The 21,706-nt window shown below is 52.3% G+C and overlaps 10 protein-coding genes across 10 annotated transcripts; 5 read left to right on the forward strand and 5 right to left on the reverse strand.

The window, feature by feature from the left end:
- Window positions 1-301: 301 nt before the first annotated feature.
- On the reverse strand, window positions 302-2,067 carry L3040_007767 (uncharacterized protein; the record flags this gene model as incomplete). Its single annotated transcript, XM_007293262.2, has 4 exons — window positions 302-1,244; window positions 1,292-1,518; window positions 1,587-1,901; window positions 2,032-2,067. The coding sequence occupies 4 exons, from the start codon at window positions 2,065-2,067 to the stop codon at window positions 302-304; spliced, it is 1,521 nt and encodes a 506-aa protein (XP_007293324.2).
- A 296-nt stretch (window positions 2,068-2,363) lies between these two features.
- On the forward strand, window positions 2,364-5,778 carry L3040_007768 (uncharacterized protein; the record flags this gene model as incomplete). Its single annotated transcript, XM_007293261.2, has 5 exons — window positions 2,364-2,540; window positions 2,624-2,651; window positions 2,705-5,175; window positions 5,605-5,629; window positions 5,681-5,778. The coding sequence occupies 5 exons, from the start codon at window positions 2,364-2,366 to the stop codon at window positions 5,776-5,778; spliced, it is 2,799 nt and encodes a 932-aa protein (XP_007293323.2).
- Window positions 5,779-5,957: 179 nt separating this feature from the next.
- Window positions 5,958-7,152, reverse strand: L3040_007769 (uncharacterized protein; the record flags this gene model as incomplete). Its single annotated transcript, XM_007293260.2, has 2 exons — window positions 5,958-6,407; window positions 6,673-7,152. The coding sequence occupies 2 exons, from the start codon at window positions 7,150-7,152 to the stop codon at window positions 5,958-5,960; spliced, it is 930 nt and encodes a 309-aa protein (XP_007293322.2).
- A 1,497-nt stretch (window positions 7,153-8,649) lies between these two features.
- Window positions 8,650-8,929, forward strand: L3040_007770 (uncharacterized protein; the record flags this gene model as incomplete). The annotated part of the gene is made up of 2 exons (XM_066154684.1): window positions 8,650-8,696; window positions 8,767-8,929. The coding sequence occupies 2 exons, from the start codon at window positions 8,650-8,652 to the stop codon at window positions 8,927-8,929; spliced, it is 210 nt and encodes a 69-aa protein (XP_066010591.1).
- A 360-nt stretch (window positions 8,930-9,289) lies between these two features.
- L3040_007771 (uncharacterized protein) lies at window positions 9,290-10,560 on the reverse strand (the record flags this gene model as incomplete). The annotated part of the gene is made up of 4 exons (XM_066154685.1): window positions 9,290-9,302; window positions 9,511-9,985; window positions 10,371-10,388; window positions 10,455-10,560. 4 exons carry the CDS (start codon window positions 10,558-10,560, stop codon window positions 9,290-9,292), a joined length of 612 nt encoding a protein of 203 aa, XP_066010592.1.
- A 1,111-nt stretch (window positions 10,561-11,671) lies between these two features.
- On the forward strand, window positions 11,672-12,766 carry L3040_007772 (uncharacterized protein; the record flags this gene model as incomplete). Its single annotated transcript, XM_007293258.1, has 1 exon — window positions 11,672-12,766. The coding sequence occupies one exon, from the start codon at window positions 11,672-11,674 to the stop codon at window positions 12,764-12,766; it is 1,095 nt and encodes a 364-aa protein (XP_007293320.1).
- Window positions 12,767-13,204: 438 nt separating this feature from the next.
- Window positions 13,205-13,685, reverse strand: L3040_007773 (uncharacterized protein; the record flags this gene model as incomplete). Its single annotated transcript, XM_066154686.1, has 3 exons — window positions 13,205-13,395; window positions 13,439-13,556; window positions 13,623-13,685. The coding sequence occupies 3 exons, from the start codon at window positions 13,683-13,685 to the stop codon at window positions 13,205-13,207; spliced, it is 372 nt and encodes a 123-aa protein (XP_066010593.1).
- A 1,438-nt stretch (window positions 13,686-15,123) lies between these two features.
- Window positions 15,124-16,028, forward strand: L3040_007774 (uncharacterized protein; the record flags this gene model as incomplete). Its single annotated transcript, XM_007293256.2, has 2 exons — window positions 15,124-15,678; window positions 15,864-16,028. The coding sequence occupies 2 exons, from the start codon at window positions 15,124-15,126 to the stop codon at window positions 16,026-16,028; spliced, it is 720 nt and encodes a 239-aa protein (XP_007293318.2).
- A 1,002-nt stretch (window positions 16,029-17,030) lies between these two features.
- L3040_007775 (uncharacterized protein) lies at window positions 17,031-18,713 on the forward strand (the record flags this gene model as incomplete). Its single annotated transcript, XM_066154687.1, has 1 exon — window positions 17,031-18,713. The coding sequence occupies one exon, from the start codon at window positions 17,031-17,033 to the stop codon at window positions 18,711-18,713; it is 1,683 nt and encodes a 560-aa protein (XP_066010594.1).
- A 1,069-nt stretch (window positions 18,714-19,782) lies between these two features.
- On the reverse strand, window positions 19,783-21,624 carry L3040_007776 (uncharacterized protein; the record flags this gene model as incomplete). Its single annotated transcript, XM_007293255.1, has 1 exon — window positions 19,783-21,624. The coding sequence occupies one exon, from the start codon at window positions 21,622-21,624 to the stop codon at window positions 19,783-19,785; it is 1,842 nt and encodes a 613-aa protein (XP_007293317.1).
- Between the last annotated feature and the right edge of the window lie 82 nt (window positions 21,625-21,706).

A 21,706-nucleotide genomic window follows, 5' to 3' on the forward strand; every position in this document is an offset into this window, starting at 1 on the left:
CTGGTGGTGCTGGTGGCGGATGAAGGAAGAATGCCAAGCTGAGAGACACAGGTCGTGATCTTGTATCCATATCCATATCCATATCCAGAACAGAGAGAGACTTACGTGGAGGGGAACATTGCCTCTATCTCTAGCCTCACAACAACACCCACCCACTCACCTCAATACCCATACATCAATCACATTACAACAGTTTCATCTTACAAACTACTCTACCATTGCAGAATCTCCGCGTGACTTTGAAGCAGACGGTGCATCCATCATACCGGTCGCGCCCGGGTCCTTCCCCAATCCCACCACTTCATCCAGGAGACTCCTCCTGATCCTCCGGGGCCGGTTTCCTCCGCCGCCTCCGTGCCGCCCACCACTGGGTCGCCAGCGTGAAGCCGGCCCAGACCACCCCCGTAGCAACAAGCTGCGCGGTAAACACCGCCAGCAGATTTCCCGCCCCGTGAACCCGTGGGCCAACGGGGTACATGTCGCTCGTCCCAGCACCCGCGCTCGCGCCAAACGTCCGGCCAATCTGTCGCATCACGTACGCTTCCACGGGCAGGGTAAGGATGCTGGCCACCATCTCGCGCAGGCCTTCGGTCGCCATGATCGGCGGAAGCATCGTCAGCCCGGTGACGCGGTAAGCGACCCGGGGAGGGGTCGAGGGCTCGTTGGCGCTGCGGAGCTCGGCTGACCAGGTGCCGAGGGAGCTTTCGGCGCGTTCGGTGGCTTCGACGTCGAAGCTGATGAGTGTCGCTTGCGCGAGCTCCTCGTCTTCTCCACTCTCTTCCTCCTCAACGGGAGCGGCGAGGGCAGGCAGCCCCTCGAGAGCACGCAGCGTTGGCTCGTCCGAGCGGTGGTTGGGGCGCTGCTCGGGTTCGGAACAGTCTGGACTATCGTATTCCATCGTAGGAGCCGAGATGGGGAGACCGGAGAACATGCTGTCCCCGGTAGGCCGGGGGAGCGTTTTGTAGATGGGCCGGTAGATGATGCGCGAGAGGACGTGTTTGAACTGACCTTGGGCCAGGAGAAAGAGTAGTGGTGCTGCGGTCTGAAAGAGAGCGACTCCGAATTTGGCGACTGAGCCAGCAGAGAGCGAGGGGAGGGGTGGCATGGAGAGAGGAGAAGCGGATGAAAACGGAATAAAGGATAGGGGGGTCGGGATCCAGCGTGTCGCGGGAATAAGATGGAGTTGCTGGAGCACCGCGAAGAGCCGGCAGTGGAGGGTAAAGTAGGAGAATCCGACATCGCGGCTTCAGAAGTCAGCGAGAATCCAAATGCAACCCGGTACATAACCTACGCAACATTGAGACCCCATTTGATCGATTTCTCCTGATCTGTCAATGCTCCTTCCTCTTCGTCATACAAGGCATCCAGCACTGTCTCGCAGAAAAACGACATCATATCGAGGGCATGGTAGGCCCCGACAGCAGGGAGACCGGTCAGTAGCATCCTTGGAATCCCACGAACCGCTCTCTCCTGCCTGACGAGATCCAAAAGCCCCGTCTCGGCATACGGCCGATACAACTGTAGCTTATTAGCCAGCCAGCCTCTCTCGCATCACTGTTGGCGACGTTGGCGACCAGACAACTCACCAGGATTCGTCTCCTCAACCCCATAACCCCCCAGACGCCAGCAACAAGGACGGCCCTCCCGACTTCCATCAATCTCAGACCCGTGAGAGTCTCCTCGTTCTTCTCCCGCATGGATTCATGGGCCTTGAGCTGAGCGGCCAGCGCGTCCTCGACCACGCCGGTGACTTGCATGACCTCGTTTGCAGCCCGCACTTGGTCTCTTTCGTGGCGGCGAGTCTGAGGGTTACGAGGGTAGCCTTTCCTGTCGTACTTCTGAGAATTGTGGGGATCGAGAGGCCCGGTGTCTACGACTTCTTCTTCGTAGTGTCCTCGGCCCTGGGAATGTTAGTATAGGATAGCCATGTAAATATGAGGCTGGACACGGATATGTACTATGGCGAGAAGAGCCAGAGCGGTAGAATGAGGGCTATTGCTTGCTATGCTTGAGGACAACCCAGACACATACCAAAGCCATCGCAGTCAGAGAATCCTGTCGCCCCATTGTAATGACGAAGTGAAGCTCGTGGCGTTACGAGCATCTACATAGTGGGTGTACTTATTAGGATCAGGGGAAGGATTACAAACTCCCAACAGCTTGTACCGGAATGATGCATTGGAAAGTTGTCGATGGACAGAATGAATGACTGATCCTTTATATACAGGCAGAATTCTATTATTGGGAAGCGAGGGACGCTAAGATTAAGCTTATCTTCAGACCCGGGCCCGTCAACCCTCCAAAGAAAAATATTTTGATTTTTTTTCCCAGTCAACAACTCCAAGCACCACCAGCGACCCAGCATGGCCAATCGAACTCCCTACCAGACCACTTTCGAGCCCGAGCGGACGATTCAGCCAATCTACACTGGTGGCAGCGTCGCCTTGGATAGCGAAGGGCGCATTCTCGCGACCACCCTGGGGGAAGATGCGCTGCTCACGGATCTGACGACGGGGAAGCAGCTGGCCAAGATTGAAGGGGTATGTTGCACTCACTGGCCTGGGTCGGAATGCAATGTTTTGTGCGCATCTGTTGGAGCTTCTGCTAACGGAAACAAATGCAGGATGGCGAAGTCATATCAACCCTCACCCGTACGCTCAACCTCCCCCTCCACCCCTCCTCCCTTCCTCTGACCATCCAACAGTAACCCCGAATGCCTCCCACCTCATCGTATGTTCGCGATCCCTCTCTATGCGAATATACTCCCTGCGACCGGCTCCAGACAGTACCATCCACTACGAACTCCTCCGAACCCTCAAACCCCACACTACACCTGTCGTCGTTCTGGCTGTAGACCAAACAAGTCTCTACCTCGCAACCGGAGCCGCCGATGGAGTAGTAAAAGTATGGGACATCCTCGCGGGATACATCACGCATACCTACCGAGGACCCAATGTCTTGGTGTCAGCCTTGCATTTCTTCCAGTTGGTGGCCAAGAAGGACGAAGAGACCAAACGAAAGAGGAAGAGTGGTGATGTGACCAGTGTTGGAACTGCATTTAGACTGGCGGCTGGAAGCCAAGATGGAAAGGTCCAAGTCTGGGATCTGTCGCAGCCCTCGAAACGGACTGCTGTGGTCCTGGACTCGCACGTCTCGGATGTCACCGCGCTGGACTACTCGCCCGAGGAAAATGCGCTCTTGACAGCCAGTCGAGATAAGACGCTCATGTGGTGGGACGCGAAGACTTGGAAGGTGCGCAAGGTTGTGCCTGTGCTAGAGGAAGTGGATGCGGCGGGGTTTGTGAAAGCTGGAAAAGTGAAAGCTGGAAGACTGGCATACACTGGAGGGGTCAACGGGAATATCCGAGTGTGGGAGACGGACACTGGACGAGAAGTGACATCTCCGCAGGAGCCGGGAGGAGAGGCAGACGCCATCGTTGCGGCTATTGCGTTCAAGGACTGCATCATGTCTGTGCAATCAGACCATACTATGATCCTACACTCTACAGACTCCCTGGACGATACAATCAACACAAACACACTTCCTCCTCTAGCACAAGTGAAGCGAATTTCCGGTACTCACGACGAGATCATCGATCTGGGTTACCTGCTGCCAGATAGGTCGTTACTGGCGTTGGCAACGAATTCGGAAGAAATTAGGATCGTATCCGTAGATCCCGATGCGTCGGACTATTTCGGTGCTGATGTTGCTCAACTGCAAGGCCATGAAGATATTATCATTTGCTTGGATATCGACTGGTCAGGTCACTGGATTGCCACAGGTGCAAAAGATAATACTGCTCGGCTATGGAGGATCGACCCGGAGAATGCCTCTTTCACCTGCTACTTGACTTTTACTGGGCATGCCGAGTCTCTGGGAGCAATTGCTCTTCCACACCTGGCCCCATCATCCCCAGCCTCCAGATCTCCCCTCGACCACCCTCCACCCTTCCTCCTCACAGGGTCTCAAGACCGAACTATTAAGCGCTGGGATATTCAACCCTCTTCCCACAAAGCGCCTCGAGCCCTCTACACCCGCCTCGCCCACGATAAAGATATCAATGCAATTGATATCAACCACACCTCGCAACTCTTCGCATCCGCCTCTCAAGACAAGACCGTCAAAATCTGGTCGGTAGAGGGAGAAGTCCAAGGCATCCTTCGCGGCCACAAACGAGGTGTCTGGTCTGTCAAATTCGCTCCGAAAGATACGCCGTCCATTATTGGAGAGAGTGGGCCTGCAGCCGGAAAAGGGCTGATCCTTACAGGAAGTGGTGACAAGACTATCAAGATCTGGAGTCTTGCCGACTACAGTTGTGTGCGAACGTTCGAAGGCCATACTAACAGTGTTCTCAAAGTTGCTTGGTTGTGTCTCCCCAAAGCCGAAGCCGAAGAGCGAGGAAGAAAACATGTACAGATCGCCAGTGCGGGAGGGGACGGATTGGTGATGGTCTGGGATGCAAGCACCGGAGTGTCATCTTGCACACTCGACAACCACGAGGATCGGGTGTGGGCACTAGCAGTCAACCCTGCAACTAATATGATCGTCTCAGGTAGTGGAGACTCGACAATTACTTTTTGGAAAGATACCACATCTTTGACTCAAGCAGCCGCACATACAGCCGCGACGCAATTCGTCGAGCAAGAACAAGAGCTGCAGAACTATATCCACGCCAAATCCTACCGGAAAGCCATCACCCTCGCCCTACAGCTCAACCACCCGGCTCGTCTCCTCTCCTTGTTCACCTCTGTCGTGACTGGCATTCACGAAGAAGGCAGTCTCAGCGGCGCTATCGGTGTCGACGAGGTCCTTTCGTCTCTCTCCGACGAGCAAATCTTTACCCTGCTCCTCCGCATCCGGGACTGGAATACCAATGCACGATCCACAGCCGTCGCGCAGCGGATCCTATACACGATTGTGAGGAGCTACCCGGTGTCGCGGCTGGCGGGACTGAAAGTGAGGGGCCAAGGCCAAGGCCAGCAGAGTTTGAAGGAGGTGCACAATGCGCTCAAGGTGTATACGGAAAAGAACCGAAAGAGGAGCGAGGACATGTGGGACGAGGCGTACCTGATGGAGTATACGCAGAGGCAGATGGACGGGTTGATGTTGCTGGAGCCTCAAGGAAGAGAGCTGGAGAAAAATAGCTTAGGGGATTCGGATCAGGACATGATTATGGTGTAGGTCGAATAATATATATATGCAGTATCTAAGCTGTCATGGGAATATATATATATATATATATATATATATATATATATTTTTATCAGAGACTGTCGCGTTTGTGAGATGGGGGCGAGAAGCGAAGCGACGATTTGCTATTAATCTCTGATTAATAGTACCTAGTATTTCAACTGACTGCATAGAGAAAAGCCTGGTCGGATTCTTGTCTGGACTTGTAGCAGGCTGATGTGGCCTCCAATATGGATCATAGGTACCGTTCAGCTGCGGCGCTGAATCTGGGTATTTAGACTTGAAAATTTGTCAAGCGAGTCAAAGCGACTACAGTTTCAGACTATGCTGATCAATAAGCGGCTTGGAGATAAGGGGATAAAGCTAAGGGAATACGTGGAATGATCCATTGCTTGTGATTGCTTGACGAGATAGATCACTGACCAGCTCCAATCCTCGAGTGCGAAAAACTCTCAAAATCAACGATATCCAGACTCTAACTCAGACCCAGATTCAGAAACAGAAGACGAAATCCATCGCACGCATGTCAAGTCGAGAACGGGGGATTTCCAGGCCAGCCAGTCGAGATATGAGGAGCCGATTCTCTGAACGCTGTGGGGTAGATATTCGCGCTTTTTGAAGATTCGCAGAAGAAATTTATGGTTGAGGTTGGAGTCCGGAGGTGCTGCTCCAGCCCGTGTTTTGGTTCTTTGCGCCTTGTTGTTGTTGTTGTTGTTGTTGTTGTTTTCCTCGTCCCTCTTGCTCCATTCCATGCGTGCTACTCCATCCTACATTTTGTTGTTGTCCTCTATGTGGTTGATTTTGTTGTTGTTGTTGTTGTTGTTGATGCCCCCCTTGGCCCATCCCGTACGTGCTACTCCATCCTTGTGCTTGATGTTGTTGTCCTCCTTGCGGTTGGTGTCCCCCTGGCCCCATCCCATATGCGCTACTCCATCCCATATTTTGTTGTCCTCCCTGTTGTTGGTGTCCTCCTTGGTAAGCTGGTCCCCCTTGGTGAGCTGGTCCCCCTTGTTGATGATGGCCCCTCTGTTGTGCTTGTGCCCCTTGTGGTTGATGTCCCGCTCGCCCCATCCCATAAGTGCTGCTCCATCCTCCATGCTGTTGTTGTCCCCCTTGTTGTGCTTGTCCCCATTGTGGTTGATGCCCCCCTTGCCCCAACCCCCCTCGCCCATACCCACTGCTCCATCCCCCTGGCTGGTGTCCCATTCCACCTTGCCCTGTTCCCCAGGGCTGTGGCCCCATTCCGGCCGGCCCCATTCCGGCCGGCCCCATTCCGGCCGGCCCCATTCCGGCTGGCCCCATTCCGGCTGGCCCCATTCCGGCTGGCCCCATTCCGGCTGGCCCCATTCCGGCCGGCCCCATTCCGGCTGGCCCCATTCCGGCCGGCCCCATTCCGGCTGGCCCCATTCCGGCTGGCCCCATTCCGGCTGGCCCCATTCCGGCTGGCCCCATTCCGGCTGGCCCCATTCTGGCTCGCCCTACTCCGACTTTCCCTTCTCCGACTTTCCCTTCTGCGACTTTCCCTTCTCCGACTTTCCCTTCTCCGACTTTCCCAGTTCCAACCTGCATCTTATTCATCTGCCTCGTCACCTCGGTACTCTCTTCCCTCTCGCTCTCCTCCTCCTCCTCCTCCTCCTCCTCCTCCTCCCCCTTATCCTTATCCCCATCCTCATCCTCGTCCTCATCCTCATCATCATCATACTTCGACTTCCCCAGCCAGTACGGCGGCGTATACGTCCAGAACATGCGCGACTCGTCCAAGAAATTAACACCATGCGCATTCCGCCGGTGAAAGCGGAGGTCGTTCTTAGTCCAGAAGCACGCTTTGCAAACGCTGCACTCGTGAACCGCCCGCGTCACTTCCGGGTGCATGGTCTCGAAGTGCGCGAGAAAGGTCTCGTGGACGCCGTCCTCGTCGTGAAAGGTTTCGCCACACTTGTAGCAGACTGTCTCGTTGACCATGGTGGGTTTGGGATCGGCTTGCGCTTCTGCTTGCGCTTGGGGAGTTTCGTGGCGCTGCTGCTCGAGGTCTGTCTATGCTCAATAAATGGGCTGGGTACTTGTCTCTCTGTGGATGGACTGTAGTAATAGAGCGGACCTGCTTGAAGGGAGGATATTTTGGTTTACTGGTCAGTAGATCCAGATCGAGCCTGTGAAGGGAATTGTTGTTGCGGTACGGAAAAGGATCTTAGAATGAAGTCTTCTGCTATAGCTTATATATATGTAGATTCAGAGGCTGTGATTCAAGAGATTTTGGGTTCTTGATAATGCATCGATTCACAGATTCGGGCTTAGGGAGGCAGCATAAGTTAACGTTGTGGTTCGATCGACTGGAGAGGAGATACACTGATTCACAAGTCCTATAATTTTGCACATTATCAAGCTGGCTGATTTGCTGGGCTGGTGCTTGGTGATGGATACAGTCAGGACGGTTTGCTGGGTTGGAACTTTGATGGTGGATACAGTTATGACGTTTGCTATAGCACTCCAGAGCAGGTGACGATCTGGTTATGTTATCCATTATCTGATTTTATCCAGAGTACACATGTAGAGGCTTACACCCAAAAGCATCGAAGGTCATAGTAGGTCAATACCATTTGTTTACTGTGTTCGTGAAGTTAAGCGAGACGGAGACATCGATTGCGACTCTATGCGTTGAATGCAATGGCAGGCTCCCGACTTTTGAGTAGTTGAATGACGACCATGAGCCTTGATTGATCGAGAACCGGGAAAAGAAAAAAGAAAAACTGCTCCGTAGACGATGAAGCGGAAGATGAGGTCAATTGAAACTCCAAGTGGGCTTATGAACCAGATACAGGAGACGCGATATGACTAAGAGAGTTGGTTTAATTTCTCCCAAGCCGAGGAAAATATGACCCCTAGTCCCTCACGTAGCACTAAACCGTGGCCGCTGTGCTTCCTTAGAATGCGAGTTACACGATCCATATCGGACATGCGTGCAAAGTGTCTGCCACAGACAACCTGACGGGAAACAGGGGATAGGAGTTTCTGGCAAGGAACCCAACCGCATCGAAGCAAGTAGAGTAATCGGATTACCTGCCTGAAAACAAATGGCTTACGGCTCCAATCTCACGTGGAAACTCGAGATCTGCGTACAGAATCAAAGATAACTGTTTGAGACTATCGAGATTTCGAGTTCATATAATCGGAGTTACCCCTTTTTCCTCCCGCCTCCTCGCTCAGCGGCTAGCTGATGCAGCGTAGACCCGAAGTCAGGGAAGATCCACAACACAGCGACCTAAACAGCTTGAATACTGGATCTGAAGCGCTCAATTTAGACGACGCTGAGAACACAAAACTCATTTGGTATATCGTTTGTACGTCATCCTGTTCCACAGCAGCGCCGTGACCACGACAGGCTCGCCGGACTCCGCCAGAGAAAACCGTCGTGTCGTACAACATCAACCGTTACATGCAGAATTCAGCTCGTCTCAAGCGATGCCGCCACTTCCAGCTGAGCTACATGCTTGGGAAGTGGTAAAGTGGTAAGGCGATGGAAGGGAGCGGCATTCGACGGCTTGCCTCTCTCTAAACAGTTGGCTGATTATCCTCAAGGTTGCAACGATCCTGCGGGTCCGGATCTGGGGACCTGCATTCAACATATGAGTGCGACTCTGGGATTCTTTCGCCCGACCTGAAAATACGAGCTGTGTACAGGTGGGCAAAAGCCCAGCTTCAGCACGAAAGGCGGACAATTTGGATTTTTTACACCGAGTAGCTCGTGGACTGGGAACGCCCTGGAAAGAATCGAGGAGTGGAAAAATGCATCGGAGGACGTTGGCTCTTGCATCGATTTCCAGGGGATGGTCATAATCTCCGGTATCTTTGCTTGAGCGAAATTTTGGTTCGATGTCGATTTCTATTACCACATTCACACGAGCATTGAAAAAAGAGAAGGGGGACAAGAGGATACGCCCACGCTTCAGACAGTGAAGAACTAGCAAACCATCAACGGGTTCATCTCTGAAACGCTGTATACCGCTATACCACCGCGCAAGCCAAACCTATTTGTGGCCAAAAAAAAATTGCGAGTAGATAAATATATACGTCCATCGAAACTTTCGCAAGTGCGTGAACATCAAGCACTAGCCCTAAACCCCAGACCTCAGACGAAATATTAGTAAATGGATGAGAGTGAATTGCTGTAAACATTGCGTATTTGTGTTTCGATTGATTTAATGCTCGAGTGCAAATGATAAATGCGTACGGTTTAGGACATGGCTGAAAGGCCGTCCGTCGTCTTGCGAACTTTACGTACCTGTCACAACGAGGGAGGGCATATATGAAAAAGCAAGTTACCTATCAATCCGGCACAGATATGCAGGTAACAGAAACGGTAAATATGCGAATCCAACACACAGCTTGAGAAAAAACCCCCGCATCATCACACCCGCCTCTACGTATAACCGCGGATTCGGCCTTCCCAGCATCGGCGTCGCCGTCGCCCTCTGCGCCTGGACCTCCATATCCTCGTACCAGATCCAACGAAACCCGGCTAGCGTATCATCCCTTAACTTCCCCAAGTCGAGGCCGTACGGGCCTTGAGGGTTATACTTATCTCCCCGGCCTGGCGGCTGGTCTTGACGACCTTCTGGCTCCGTGGCCGCCAGATCACGTCGTAAGCTTTGCCAGGTCTGCCACGTGTGCGCGTCGGCGAGGACCTTAAAGACACCACCTCCTGCGGGTACTCTCTCGAAGGGGCTGCGGTTGTCATCTTGAAGCGCGTCGGGAATGCCTTGCGGGACAGCGACAACATTCTCGCCGCCCTGAAGGGCTCGGCCGTTTAGTCAAGATGGCCGCACGAATGGGGATTGTGGCTCCGAATGGTATTGCTCAAAAAGCTGTCGCAAAGATAACGTGGGGCGGCCACATTGACCCGAAGAGTATTCAGTACTTTGAAGATCACGCAACTTCGACGTCCATTGGTGATGCGGTCAAGTTCACAGCCATGTCGCAAATATACGGCGAAGGTCGACCTTCCAACGAGCCATGCTACATCCGCAGTGTGAAGCCCAATTTTGGGAACCTTCAAGCGGGCGCTGGTAATAGGCTTGCATATTGAGAGCCCGTTTTCATTTATGTTTGATTGTCCCAAAAGTCCGGGAGACAGAGACATCCACCCATCATCCAACGATTCCTATCCTTTTCCCGAAACGAACCAACTGTACACCTGGCAGCTGCTGACTTTTTAGGATTGGGCTTCATCAGAACAATCATTGCTTTGAGAAATAGAATCATCTTACCACAAGCAAACTTCAGGTTCTTCAACCGAAAGATCGACTGGGCCAATGCGGGTATCAAGGATGGATGGATGGATGGATGGATAGAGAAATAAATGCAGAGAGCCATCGTGATTTTCTGAACAGATTCCACGGTCGGTCGGTGTCTCTGGATGGTGTTGGGATAGGAAGCCGGCTGGTTCCAACAGTTTGATGGGAAGAGCCTCACTTAGCCTGATGTTTTAGCGAGGTCAGCTGACTTTGAGATATTCCCCAGATCACCTGGCCTAGCATTCCTCGTGACTCTCCACTTTTTTATTCGTTTTCCTCTGATCCCACATTCTGCCATTCTCTTCTTCAACTTCGCATCTTGAATGCTCTCGCATTGTTTTGTTTCTGCTCGCGGAGGTCGACATCTACGTCTCCTCTCTCTCTCTTTCAGCTCACCACTTCGGATTCGAGCGTCTATGGTTCCCTCTCTTCAGTGATTGATCGCCCTTCTAATATATGCTTTCGGGCTCTCATTCAATAGTCTTCCCGTGAGATCTGCATGCTGTGCAACGGTCGCAACAGTCGTGCAGAATGTGTACACCCGGCCCGTCCCCGTTGAGATGGATCTCCAGTCTCCAGGGCGCGAACAGACCTCTCGATAGAGGGACAATCCAGTATCGATCTGGCAATACCCCGTTCTAGAAGCGTTTCAATCCCTTTACTGTTCTTTTCCCTCTCCCTCGGCTCGAGTGAGGAAGAAATATCACGTTTGACGTTTCGCAGGCCCTCGGACTCGGTCAAAGCCCAGCCTCGAAAGGCCTCCCAAGGCCTCCCCCAGGTCTCCGACCTCCGTCATTCGGGTCTCAGATAAGAAGAGGATTTGCTCTAACGAACATCAGGATTATCGAATTCTTCAGTGCGTGTTCTGGATTACACGACAGCATGAGACTGGGACTGGCTCTGGGACTAGGACTGTTGTCAAACGTGCAACTGGATGGGATGAGATGAACCACCGCTGTGTAGCAGCAACAGCAGTAACAGCAGCATGCTGTATTGACTGATAATAAGGGGAGGCTGGGCCCTTTGCTCTGGTCGGGCGAAAGAAGAGAAGGCAGGAAAGAGGAAGATAGAAAGAAGGAAAGAAAGAAAGAGAGGATGCGTGCAGGAGAGACTGGGTCCACCTCCACCTCCATCTCCACGTCCACGTCCACGTCCACGTCCACGTCCATCACCACAGCTGGCCTTCCGATATGTCTTTTACCGAAGAGAACATCCTCTCCGTCGCCACTATCGCCTTTTACTCGCCTACCGTGCCGCTGAGCGTGTACCTGTGCCTGCGCCATGGCTTCAGCCCAAATACGGGCTTCCTGTTCTTGATCTTCTTCTCCCTGATCCGCATCGTCGGCGGGGCATTGGACCTGGCCACCATCCACTCCCCGACGGAGCAGAAAGCCGGCGTGCTGCACACCGTCGCGCTGGTCCTGTCTTTCACGGGCCTCTCGCCGCTGTTGCTCTCGACCCTCGGCCTGCTCTACCGCGTCCGCTTCGGCATGGTCAAGATCTATCCAACGACGCTCAAGCCAGTGCACCTGGTCCTTGTCCGCGTGCCCGTCGTGGCCGCGCTGGTGCTCTGCGACGAAGGCGCTATCGACGTCGGCCTAAAATTCGCCGCCACCGGCCACCTTGAGATTCCCCTGACCTCGCGCGTCGGCGTTGTCATATTCCTCGCCGTGTCCCTCATCGCGGCCTTCGTGGCGCTATCCATGCTCAGAATACGCTCGCGCTTCGGGCCGGATGACCGCTACGTGCTGTACGCCATCACGGCCTCGCTGCCGCTCATCTGGGTCCGCCTGATCTACGGCTTCCTGGGGGCGTACATCTCGGATCCGGAGTTTGGCTTCTTGGGGGGGAACATGCTGCTGATGGGCTGCATGTCGATCTTGCCCGAGATGTTAGTGGTTATCATCTACAGCGCCCTCGGAATCCTGCTGCCGCGTCGCGCGCCGGAACCTCCCGTGGAGAAACCGAAGAAGCAGCCGAAGAAGAAGACCAAGACCGTGTGGAGGAAGCCATGGAAGGTGGTGGATGCCGAGGACTCGCCAAAGATATCCGTGGTCGAGGTCGAGGAAGAGACGGACGACACGGTGGGGGATATGGACAGGGCGAGCATCATGGGCCGGCTCGGAGACGACAAGTACGAGATTGGCAAGGAGATGTTTGTGGTGCCCGGCTCGAAGGGCACGCCTGGACGCGGCCAATATCTGGGCTCGATGCTGGTAAATCGATATCTCCCTCCGCTGTCGGGATTGGATTCCGGCGTCGAATTTGCGTTTGAGAAAGTATAATTAGTTAGTATAGCGATGAACGGTGACGACGAGTAATTTGATAACGTATAAATGTACTATACGTAGATGGATATGGATAGATAGGTATATATAGATAGAGCATACCAGACGATATGGAGTCTTGGGTTTAAAGTATTGAATCAATCATTCAATATTCTGACTTCGCAATTATCGCGTCTCAATGAAATATTGACATTACTTTCTATCTGATCCCTTTTTCGGAATTGTCCATGCAAATGGAAACCAAAGAATCATTCATTCGCATTGCATGGCACGAAGCCCCAAAGTACACGATATATAAAGATCCATGATATGCAAAGAGTCCATGCCAGCTGAGAAGAAATCCTCGTCGGACGAGAGTCTGGGCGAGCTGAAGACCTTTCGACAACGCTCGCCAACCTGGCCTCCAGATCCTGACTTGGATCGCGCACATCGATCCTAGGGAGATTCTGGGCCGGAGTCTGGTCTTCGTCGCTCCTCTGGTAGAGTCTGGTAGAGGGCATCGATATCCGAGGCGTAGAGTTTGAGCGCCGCTCCTTTCTGTAGAATCCCCTTTCCGTAGGATGGCGCACGCTCGTTGACCTCGACAGCGTACGGCCAGAGCCAGGTCTCGAGGAAGTGCACCTGATCTATGGCAAAGAGTGTCTTCGCTAGGTCATCTTGTAACTCGACGATAGCCGCCGGGGCAGAATCTCGTTTGTCCGACCACCAAGACGCCTTTCACGCCGGGATGCTGCGTCAAGGCCGCCTCGATTCCATGCAGTTTAGGAACGCATCCAATGAATTGATCCTGAATGACCACGGGACGTACGTCAGACGACGGATATAAAATAAGGGATATATCTCGGTATCTCACGCTTTGGCTGCAGTGCAGTAGCTGGCTATAGCTAAAGCCCTGGGTTGGAAGATGCCGCTTCATATCTCCTGCGCGTGCATGTCTTAACATATGGGGAAGGCAAGGTTTCACAAATAGCCCGACGGAGAGTTTCCAGTGCAAGGGGCAGCAGGAGACGAATAGGGGGTGGAATTGTTATTCATGTGGCGAGACCTCGTCCTGTTCGGCCATGGGCGGATTCAGCTCGCCTGCTTGTTCATGGATCAGTGAGTTGTTGACCGATTGTAAATATAGAGAGAGATTGAGCGCAGTTTGTTGCAAAGGATCACATATAAATTCGGACTGTACTCAACAAGGTAGAGAGCCCAATGCTCTTGACAAGTTGCAAGCAGCTGATGGATGCGAGGCAAGGAAAAAAAAAAGATGCAGATGCCTCGTAAACTTGCCGTCTCGCTAGTAATTATACACCATTGTTTACATGACTAAAAATCTGTTTGAGTCTTCCTTTATTATAAGTGCCAGGGTGAATGGAGATTATAAGCTGCAGCTGGCTGAGAAGACAGAGCCGGCATAATGAAGAAGTGCGAGAAGTATCGAGTTTTTTTAGAAGCTGTCACTCAAGTTATCAAGGCTTGGGAACATATTCAACGACAGAAATGCAATGCAAGCATTCTATCAGAGTACTCCTTATACCCACTCAAGAAAATATGGCTGGGCATGATCTAAAAGGCTAGGCTAGGATTTCGAAAATATTCGAAGTAGCTAACTGAGCCTGTCAATCGAAAGACTTGTTTACACGTGATTGACAATCTGAAGTCTCGTGACTGTTTATCAGATAAGGGCTGATTCCTGGAATTACTGCTGCTGGAAGGGCCATGTGGAAAGTTACATCGATTGATTTGGACCTGTTAGCAGATTGAGTCTGGGTTCGTATGACATCTGACTCCCTCGTCTTAGCACTGCCGACAATCTTGGATAGGGAATACTCATATGCGTATTTCCAGTTATCCGCGTCCACGTATCAGGTATTCCCTTATGATGGAAGTCTGTCTCTCCATCATTGATTTGTTCAAAAGACGACACGCAAATGACGGAGGGAGCGTCATCAATACGAGCCTCGGATGCAAACAAAGAATGCAGTTAGCCGAGCCTGATGCTCACAACCGTCCCAGCCTCCTACTGCGCCTTTGTGGTAACATAACACGAGTTCTAGCCGGTAGAAAGACTCAATTGATCAGCGGCTACCTTGTGTTTGCCAACCGAGAGAGTATATCCCACGAGTACGAGAAGTGTAGTACGAGCTTACATGAGCTATCATGATCAAGTCGCTTTGAGCCATGTGGTTTGGTGCATCGCAACTGCCAGTATAATAAGATAGGGACATAGGTACCTCGTCTAAACACAAAATAATTGACGTATTCTTGACATTCTTGAAGTTCTTAACATTCTTGACATTCTTGACCTGTTCATATATCGAACTTGCTGGCCGACTCATCATACAACTGAACTCTGATCACAAGTCATGTATCCCATTCATACCTCAGCAGCCATCGCACTGGCCCTTCTCAACAACGCTCTCGCAGCACCTCATCAAGCCCGTCAAGAGCCATCCCTCGTGCTCGCGGATACCTTCACCCTCGTCGCCAAGGCCTACGGCTCGAATCCCAATCCCTCTTCCCTCCCCAACATCAACAACTGGATTGCCCAACCCGTCCACGTCGGCGCAGGCAAAAACCTGTTCGTGCTGACCGACCCATCGACGACTTATTTAGACCTTGCTCAACCCGGTCTCTTCCGCAACGGAAGCGACTGCTGCGAAGCCGGACACCAGATGCATGTCACAGCTGGTCTCGTGGCTCCGAACGAGGCGCCGTACTCGATGGTGTTCGCGACCACACACCAGGACGGATCGAGCAATCCGGGGGCGCAGGCGGGATTTGTAGAGCTGAATATTGGCGTGGGCTCGAGTGGGATTGATCTAAGGGGCGGGCGGTTGGACGTCACCTACGCCTTTGACCGCTTCTATGCGTGTCCGGATATTGTCGTCGAAGGGAGCAGGGGCATTGCGGTTGGTGTGGTAAGCATCGCTCTCATACAATCCCACTCCTCTTCTCCAACGCTGCGCTGCGCTCTTACATCTTGAAAATGGGGTTTTGGAATTCATGCGCCTCCCACCCGAGGCTTTAGGAGTATTCGAAGCAGGGCCTCTCTCATTCCCGATACTTGCCACTATACAAGTTGGAACATACTGACTAGAGATAGACCAATAGATATGCAAGCCCGATCCCTGGGTGCTGGCCCATCGTGCTTTACGCCCAGTGCGCTGGGGACATATCGCCGGAGAATGTAGCGGCGTTCCCTGATTTCCGGCAGGCGAGCTGCTACGCGGATGCTGCTTCGGCGCCCGGTCCGACGTACCTGGGTTGAAGCATGAAGCGAAGGAGGGCTGACTGCCTGGTTCAATTGCAAGAAAATAGAATTGGATTAGAGAAATCGAATAGAGGGTTGGGCCTAGGGACACTAAGGCTTTTCATGTTTAATTCATAATGTATAATTACCCCTCTCTGATTATGGAGCGTGATTTTGGCTCTATGATCAATCCTTGTCCAGAACCGAGTGAGAGTTATCCGCCAAGTCACAGGTTGTTAAAAATTGAATCGGCGTCTAACGTAGGAGTAGGCTGGATCCGCAGGGTCATGTCTCTCAGCCCTCCCACCAAGCCAAAAGCATCTGCTTAATCCTATCGGAAGGTGTGAGATACATACCACCATAGGCTGTGCCTCTGTCCAGCCTCCTTTCTTGGCCTGCTGCGTGCCGCTCGAGCATTACCTGATGTAATAAGATATAACGATAATGATATGAATAGCCCTTTTTACTTTCGCAACCATCCCACCACACTTAGAAGCCCAGCCTCCTTTAGCATTCAGCTCTGATCCATCAACTCATATCGCCTTATGCTCAAGTCTAATCATGCTTGGCTCTCTCTTGATCGCTTTTAAAATCGATAAATGTATTAACAATACTCTGCTCGTAAGATGCTTTTAGGTAAGAGCGGAATTTTGTGAGATGACAGTAATACTGAGAGACTTTATTTTCTATTTGGTGTAAATTTGCTTAATAAGATGCATTTGGAGGCAAGAGTGGAGCATCATGAAATGATAAGTAGAACTTAACAGAGTAGGTGAGAGGATTGGAATCGAGAAATGCCGCTCTTGAATAGCTTGGACGAAACGTGATGGCGAGATACATTAGTAAACAAAAATTTAGCGAGAGGGGACGCTATGGGAGTCTGAGCTCGGACCACTAAGCCAAGACTTGCAGCCTCGCAGCTCAGCTTCAACTTTCGCGACCAAAAGAATCACGACTCAACTCGAAGAACAACGCACCCTAATTCAAGCGCATTCTCAAGACCACATTCCCAGATACGCCATGTCCAAACGAACAGCCACGGAAACCCTCGAGGATATTGCCGGCACTGATTCGCCCTCCTTGAAGAAATCCCGGGTTGGCAATTTCCACGAGCAGCACAACGGCTCCGAGCTGCCAATTCAGCAGCGATTCGAACAACATACACTCTCCGAGATCCCTCCACCGCCTCCGCCCGCGCACGACGAAGAAGAAGGAGAAGATGAAGGAGAAGATGAAGAGGAAGAGGATCTGGATAGAAGGAAAGCTCCGGTGCGACAGGAAGCGCCGATGGAGGGTTTCGACGATCTATACCTCGATACGATCAACAGAGGGGTACTGGACTTCGATTTCGAGAAGCTATGCTCCATCTCCCTGAGCAATATCAATGTCTACGCGTGCCTTGTCTGCGGCAAATACTACCAGGGGCGGGGACCGAAATCCCACGCGTATTTCCATGCGCTGGAAGTCGGGCATCATGTGTACATCAACATGCAGACGCAAAAGGTGTACGTGCTGCCTGAGGGCTACGAGGTCAAGAACAAGAGTCTGGATGACATCAAATTCGTCTCGGATCCGCGGTATTCGAAGGAGGAGGTTATGAGTTTGGATAGGCCGGGAGCGAAGGACAAGGCTTGGGCACTGGGTGGGAAGGAGTACAGTCCTGGATTCGTGGGCATGAATAATATCAAGGAGAACGACTATTTCAATGTAGTCGTGCAGGCGCTGTCTCACGTCCCTCCGCTACGTAACTACCTGCTCTTGGAGGATTTCAGCAAGGCTCCGGAACTGGTCAAGAGGCTATCGATTCTAGTGCGCAAGATTTGGAACCCGAGAGCGTTCAAGAGCCATGTCTCACCGCACGAACTGCTACAGGAAATCTCGCTAAAGAGCAACAAGAAGTTCACCCTGACGACGCAATCGGACCCGGTGGACTTCCTCTCCTGGTTCCTCAACAACCTTCATTTGGCTCTTGGGGGCAGCAAGACGAAACCCGGTAGCAGTATGGTCCAGCGCGTCTTCCAAGGAAAGCTCAAAGTCGAGTCCCAAGCCATCACCGCGAAAGCCGATGCTGGCGACCGACTGCGCTTTGAAGAAGCGGCATCTGTACAAACCGATGTCAATCGCTTCATGTTCCTGACTCTCGACCTTCCCGCGGCGCCCCTCTTCCAAGACGAGCTCGACGCAAACATCATCCCACAGGTCCCCTTGACGTCTATATTGAGCAAGTACGATGGCCGGCAAGCGCAAGAACACCTCAACATGCGCAAACGCTACCGCCTCCTGCATCCCCTCCCGCCCTTCCTCCTCTTCCACGTCAAGCGCTTCTCCAAGAACAAGTTCGTCGAGGAGCGCAACCCCACCATTGTCACCTTCGACGCGCGCAACCTCGACCTGTCGCCCTACGTGGAGCCGGATCCCAAGGTGCACGCGATGGGCGAGCCGATCTGGTACGACCTCGTGGCGAACATTGTGCACGAGGCGGTGCGGGGGAAGGAGGACGTCGAGGGGGCGGCGGGCGGCGAGGTGGGCCGGAGCTGGAAGTGCCAGCTGCTGGACAAGGCGCGGGGCGGATGGAGCGAGATGCAGGATCTGTTTGTCAAGGAGGCGCCGAAGGAGCTGTTGTACTTGGGAGAGAGCTACCTGCAGGTTTGGGAGCGGAGGAGGGACGGGAAAGGGAAAGGGAGGGTTAATGGTAAGAAGTGAGGGTCTGAGCTGGAGATGTGATACCTGATCGCTTGTAAAAAGAAGGTTTTTTCTTTTCTTTTCTTTTTCTTTTTTCTATTCTGTCAGCGGGGTTTCGAAGATCGATTGTGTTTAGAGAAGATAAGAGAGTAGGCAAGTCACGACTTTGGAGCAGTTGAGGAATGATATATGTAAATATGTATGTATATATGTAAGTATGTATGTACGTACGTACTTCAGCAGAAAAGTAAAAGTAAAAGCAAAAGTAAAAGCAAGAGTAAAACAGCAAGTCAATCAGCCAGCAGCAGCACGCACCACGCAGTAGCTGACAAGTAGGTACTCAAATCCCCATTGCCCATATACACAAACGTACATACATATACATATGCAGGTACACCTACACACATACATACATACATATATACATACGCTGGATAGGTAGGTAGGTAGGTAGGTATCAGATTATAAAATCAAAATCGATAGGCTAATCAATGCCTTGCTTGAGTATCTATGTATATTCAACCTAGAGCGTTTCTGTAGCTAGCTGCCTTTGCCTGCACCTCTTTCTACACTGGAGTAAGAGGGAGAGAGAGAAAAAAGGAGGGGGGGGGAGGGAGAGAAATAAATAAATATCATTTGGACATCATTCTGATGTTTGGAGTGGGTTTGGTTCAATTTCAATTTGGTTTGGTATGGATGTATGGATGGATGGATGGATGGAGAGAGAGGGAGGGATGGGATTGAGTAGCAGGGGATGCAGGAATGGGCGGGAATGGATATGGATTGTGGTGTTGAATTTGGGTTTGGGTTTTGGTTGCTGGATGGATGGATGGTATGCTGGATGGTATGCTGGAGAGTTGCTGGATAGTATGTACAGGTTGGTTGTGATTGCGAATGTGATTGTAGAAAGAGAAGAGGGAGGGAGACGGAGAAGACTCAGTATCTATTCTATTCTGTTCTTTTTAACAGAGTAGTAGCACCCGAGTGAGCTCTCTCAAGTGTTAATATTTTTCACTGCGTATCGTCGAAACCTTCCTTCCCTCCAATCCAACATAACATGTAAGTAATCTTCTACCATGTTCTCCCTTTCTCATTCGACTCTCTTCCCAACAATTTTAGCCTGCCCCTCCCCCTCCCCCTTCTGCTCCCCTTCCACCTCGTCCAGCGAACCATTCCCCGCAAGGATCTTAGGAATCTCAAACACGACGCCGCCGTTCTTCCCGTTCGCGCTCTGGATCCACCGGCCCATGCGGTGCTCTTTGCCGACTGCGACGACGACGCACACGCCGTCTTTACCGCGGTCACCGCGCTCGAAGAGGGAGATGTCGTTTATGATGCCGCGTATAGGGCCTGGTGGTGGCGGTGGTGGTTGGGATGGGGCAGAATCGCCTTCTGCGAGATCCGGATGGCTGGTCAAGGCGGTAGTTGTGCCGGTGCCGTTTGCGATGATGCCGGATGCTCCCAAGGTTCCCAACGACTCGATCTTCTTCTTGTCGTCGCTAACCCTCCACGCTCTGATCTCTCCGTCCCAGCTTCCTGAGAGGATCACGTCGGAGTAGGGTATTGTGGCTAGAGCGGTGATCCAGCGCGGTGTAGGCTGCGGTATGACCTCCTCCTTGGGGTGTTTTTCAGCGGATACATCTTCAGCTTTCATGGCAGGATCGACACCGTGACATAACGGGAGCACGAAAAGGGGTTTCTTCTTGTGTACTACCCAAAGTGACAGACTGCCATTGTCAGATCCCGTAACGAACATCTCTTCGTCGATCATCGCCACGCGATCAATGCTGCCTTCCTGCACCGATGGTCTACCGGGGGCTTTCGACCGTGATTTCTTCTCTCCTCCACCTCCTCTGAACACAAGCTGCGTCTCTTCGACGACTTTCCACAAGCGTGCTGTGCGGTCCCGAGCACCAACTGAGATGCATCTCTCCTGCGCCAGGGCCGAGACATCAACGACTTCATCCTGATGTCCGAATAGTGTTTCGACGTACGCGAGCTCGTTCAGACTCCAGATCTTAATTGTGCGGTCCTTACTCGCACTATACAACTGGTTCGTCCCTCTCCTGAAGGCAAGGCCGAGCACTGCGTCACGATGCTGATGGAACACTCGCAGACATGTAAGCGTAGCAGCATCCCAGACGACGATTCGCCTGTCCTTGCCGCCTGTAACTACAAATCTACCGTCCTGGCTTGCGGCCACCGTGAGAATGGTATCGACGTGGCCTTTGTAGGCGTTGTTCTTGCTCTCCTTCCTGTTACCCTTGACGTGGGCGATCTGCTCTGGTACACGCTTCGGCGGCGGTTTGGCCTTCTTGCTTGCTTTTTTCCCAGCTTTCGGAAGCCATTGATGCTTTGGTAGTTCTTGGATCTTCCATTTCGTGAGGCCCATATCCTTGCCAACGGTATACGCCCATGGGAGACGTGTCGCTACGCTGGTCACCGTCTGTGTGTTCCACTTGAACCAGCTGTGACCTGCGCCTGAAAAGTCGAGTTCGGAGGAGAGCGAGTCGCGGTACATGCGCCCTTTACTCTCGGCTACATCCTCAATCAGGCGTTCCGCAATCAAGTCCCGGTCGATTTCCTCGGCGTCGAATTCTTCCGGGTTCGCAGCTTCCACCTCTCCACGGATATTCTCGAGATATCTTTCGGCAAGCCTCAATCGTCTCTCGGCAGCCGTCTCTTCCTCCTCTCCTCCCTCGCCTTCATCGCTACTCCCGCTGGTATCTGGCATATCTTCATCTTGGTCCCTAGCTTCGCCGTGATCGTCATCACTGCCGGAAATCGATTCATCTCGCTGTGGTCTCCGTGCGGGCGCTGGTTTGGACTTAGATTTGGCGGACGATGCGAGTCGTTTCTTGGGAGGCGCCGTGAGAGCGTTGTCGGGACGCTTGCGCTTCTTTGCAGAGGGGAGCGTGAAGAAGGAGGACATATTGTGGTGGGCGATCGAGGGTTGGGGTTCGAGGTTTTGGGGCTGAATTGTAGCTTGGGTTTGTGAGGTGGAAATAATTTTT

The sequence above is a fragment of the Drepanopeziza brunnea genome (assembly GCF_022702325.1).
Source record: "Drepanopeziza brunnea f. sp. 'multigermtubi' strain 214-2 chromosome Unknown ctg14, whole genome shotgun sequence".
In the NCBI taxonomy this organism is placed as follows: Eukaryota; Fungi; Ascomycota; class Leotiomycetes; order Helotiales; family Drepanopezizaceae; genus Drepanopeziza; species Drepanopeziza brunnea.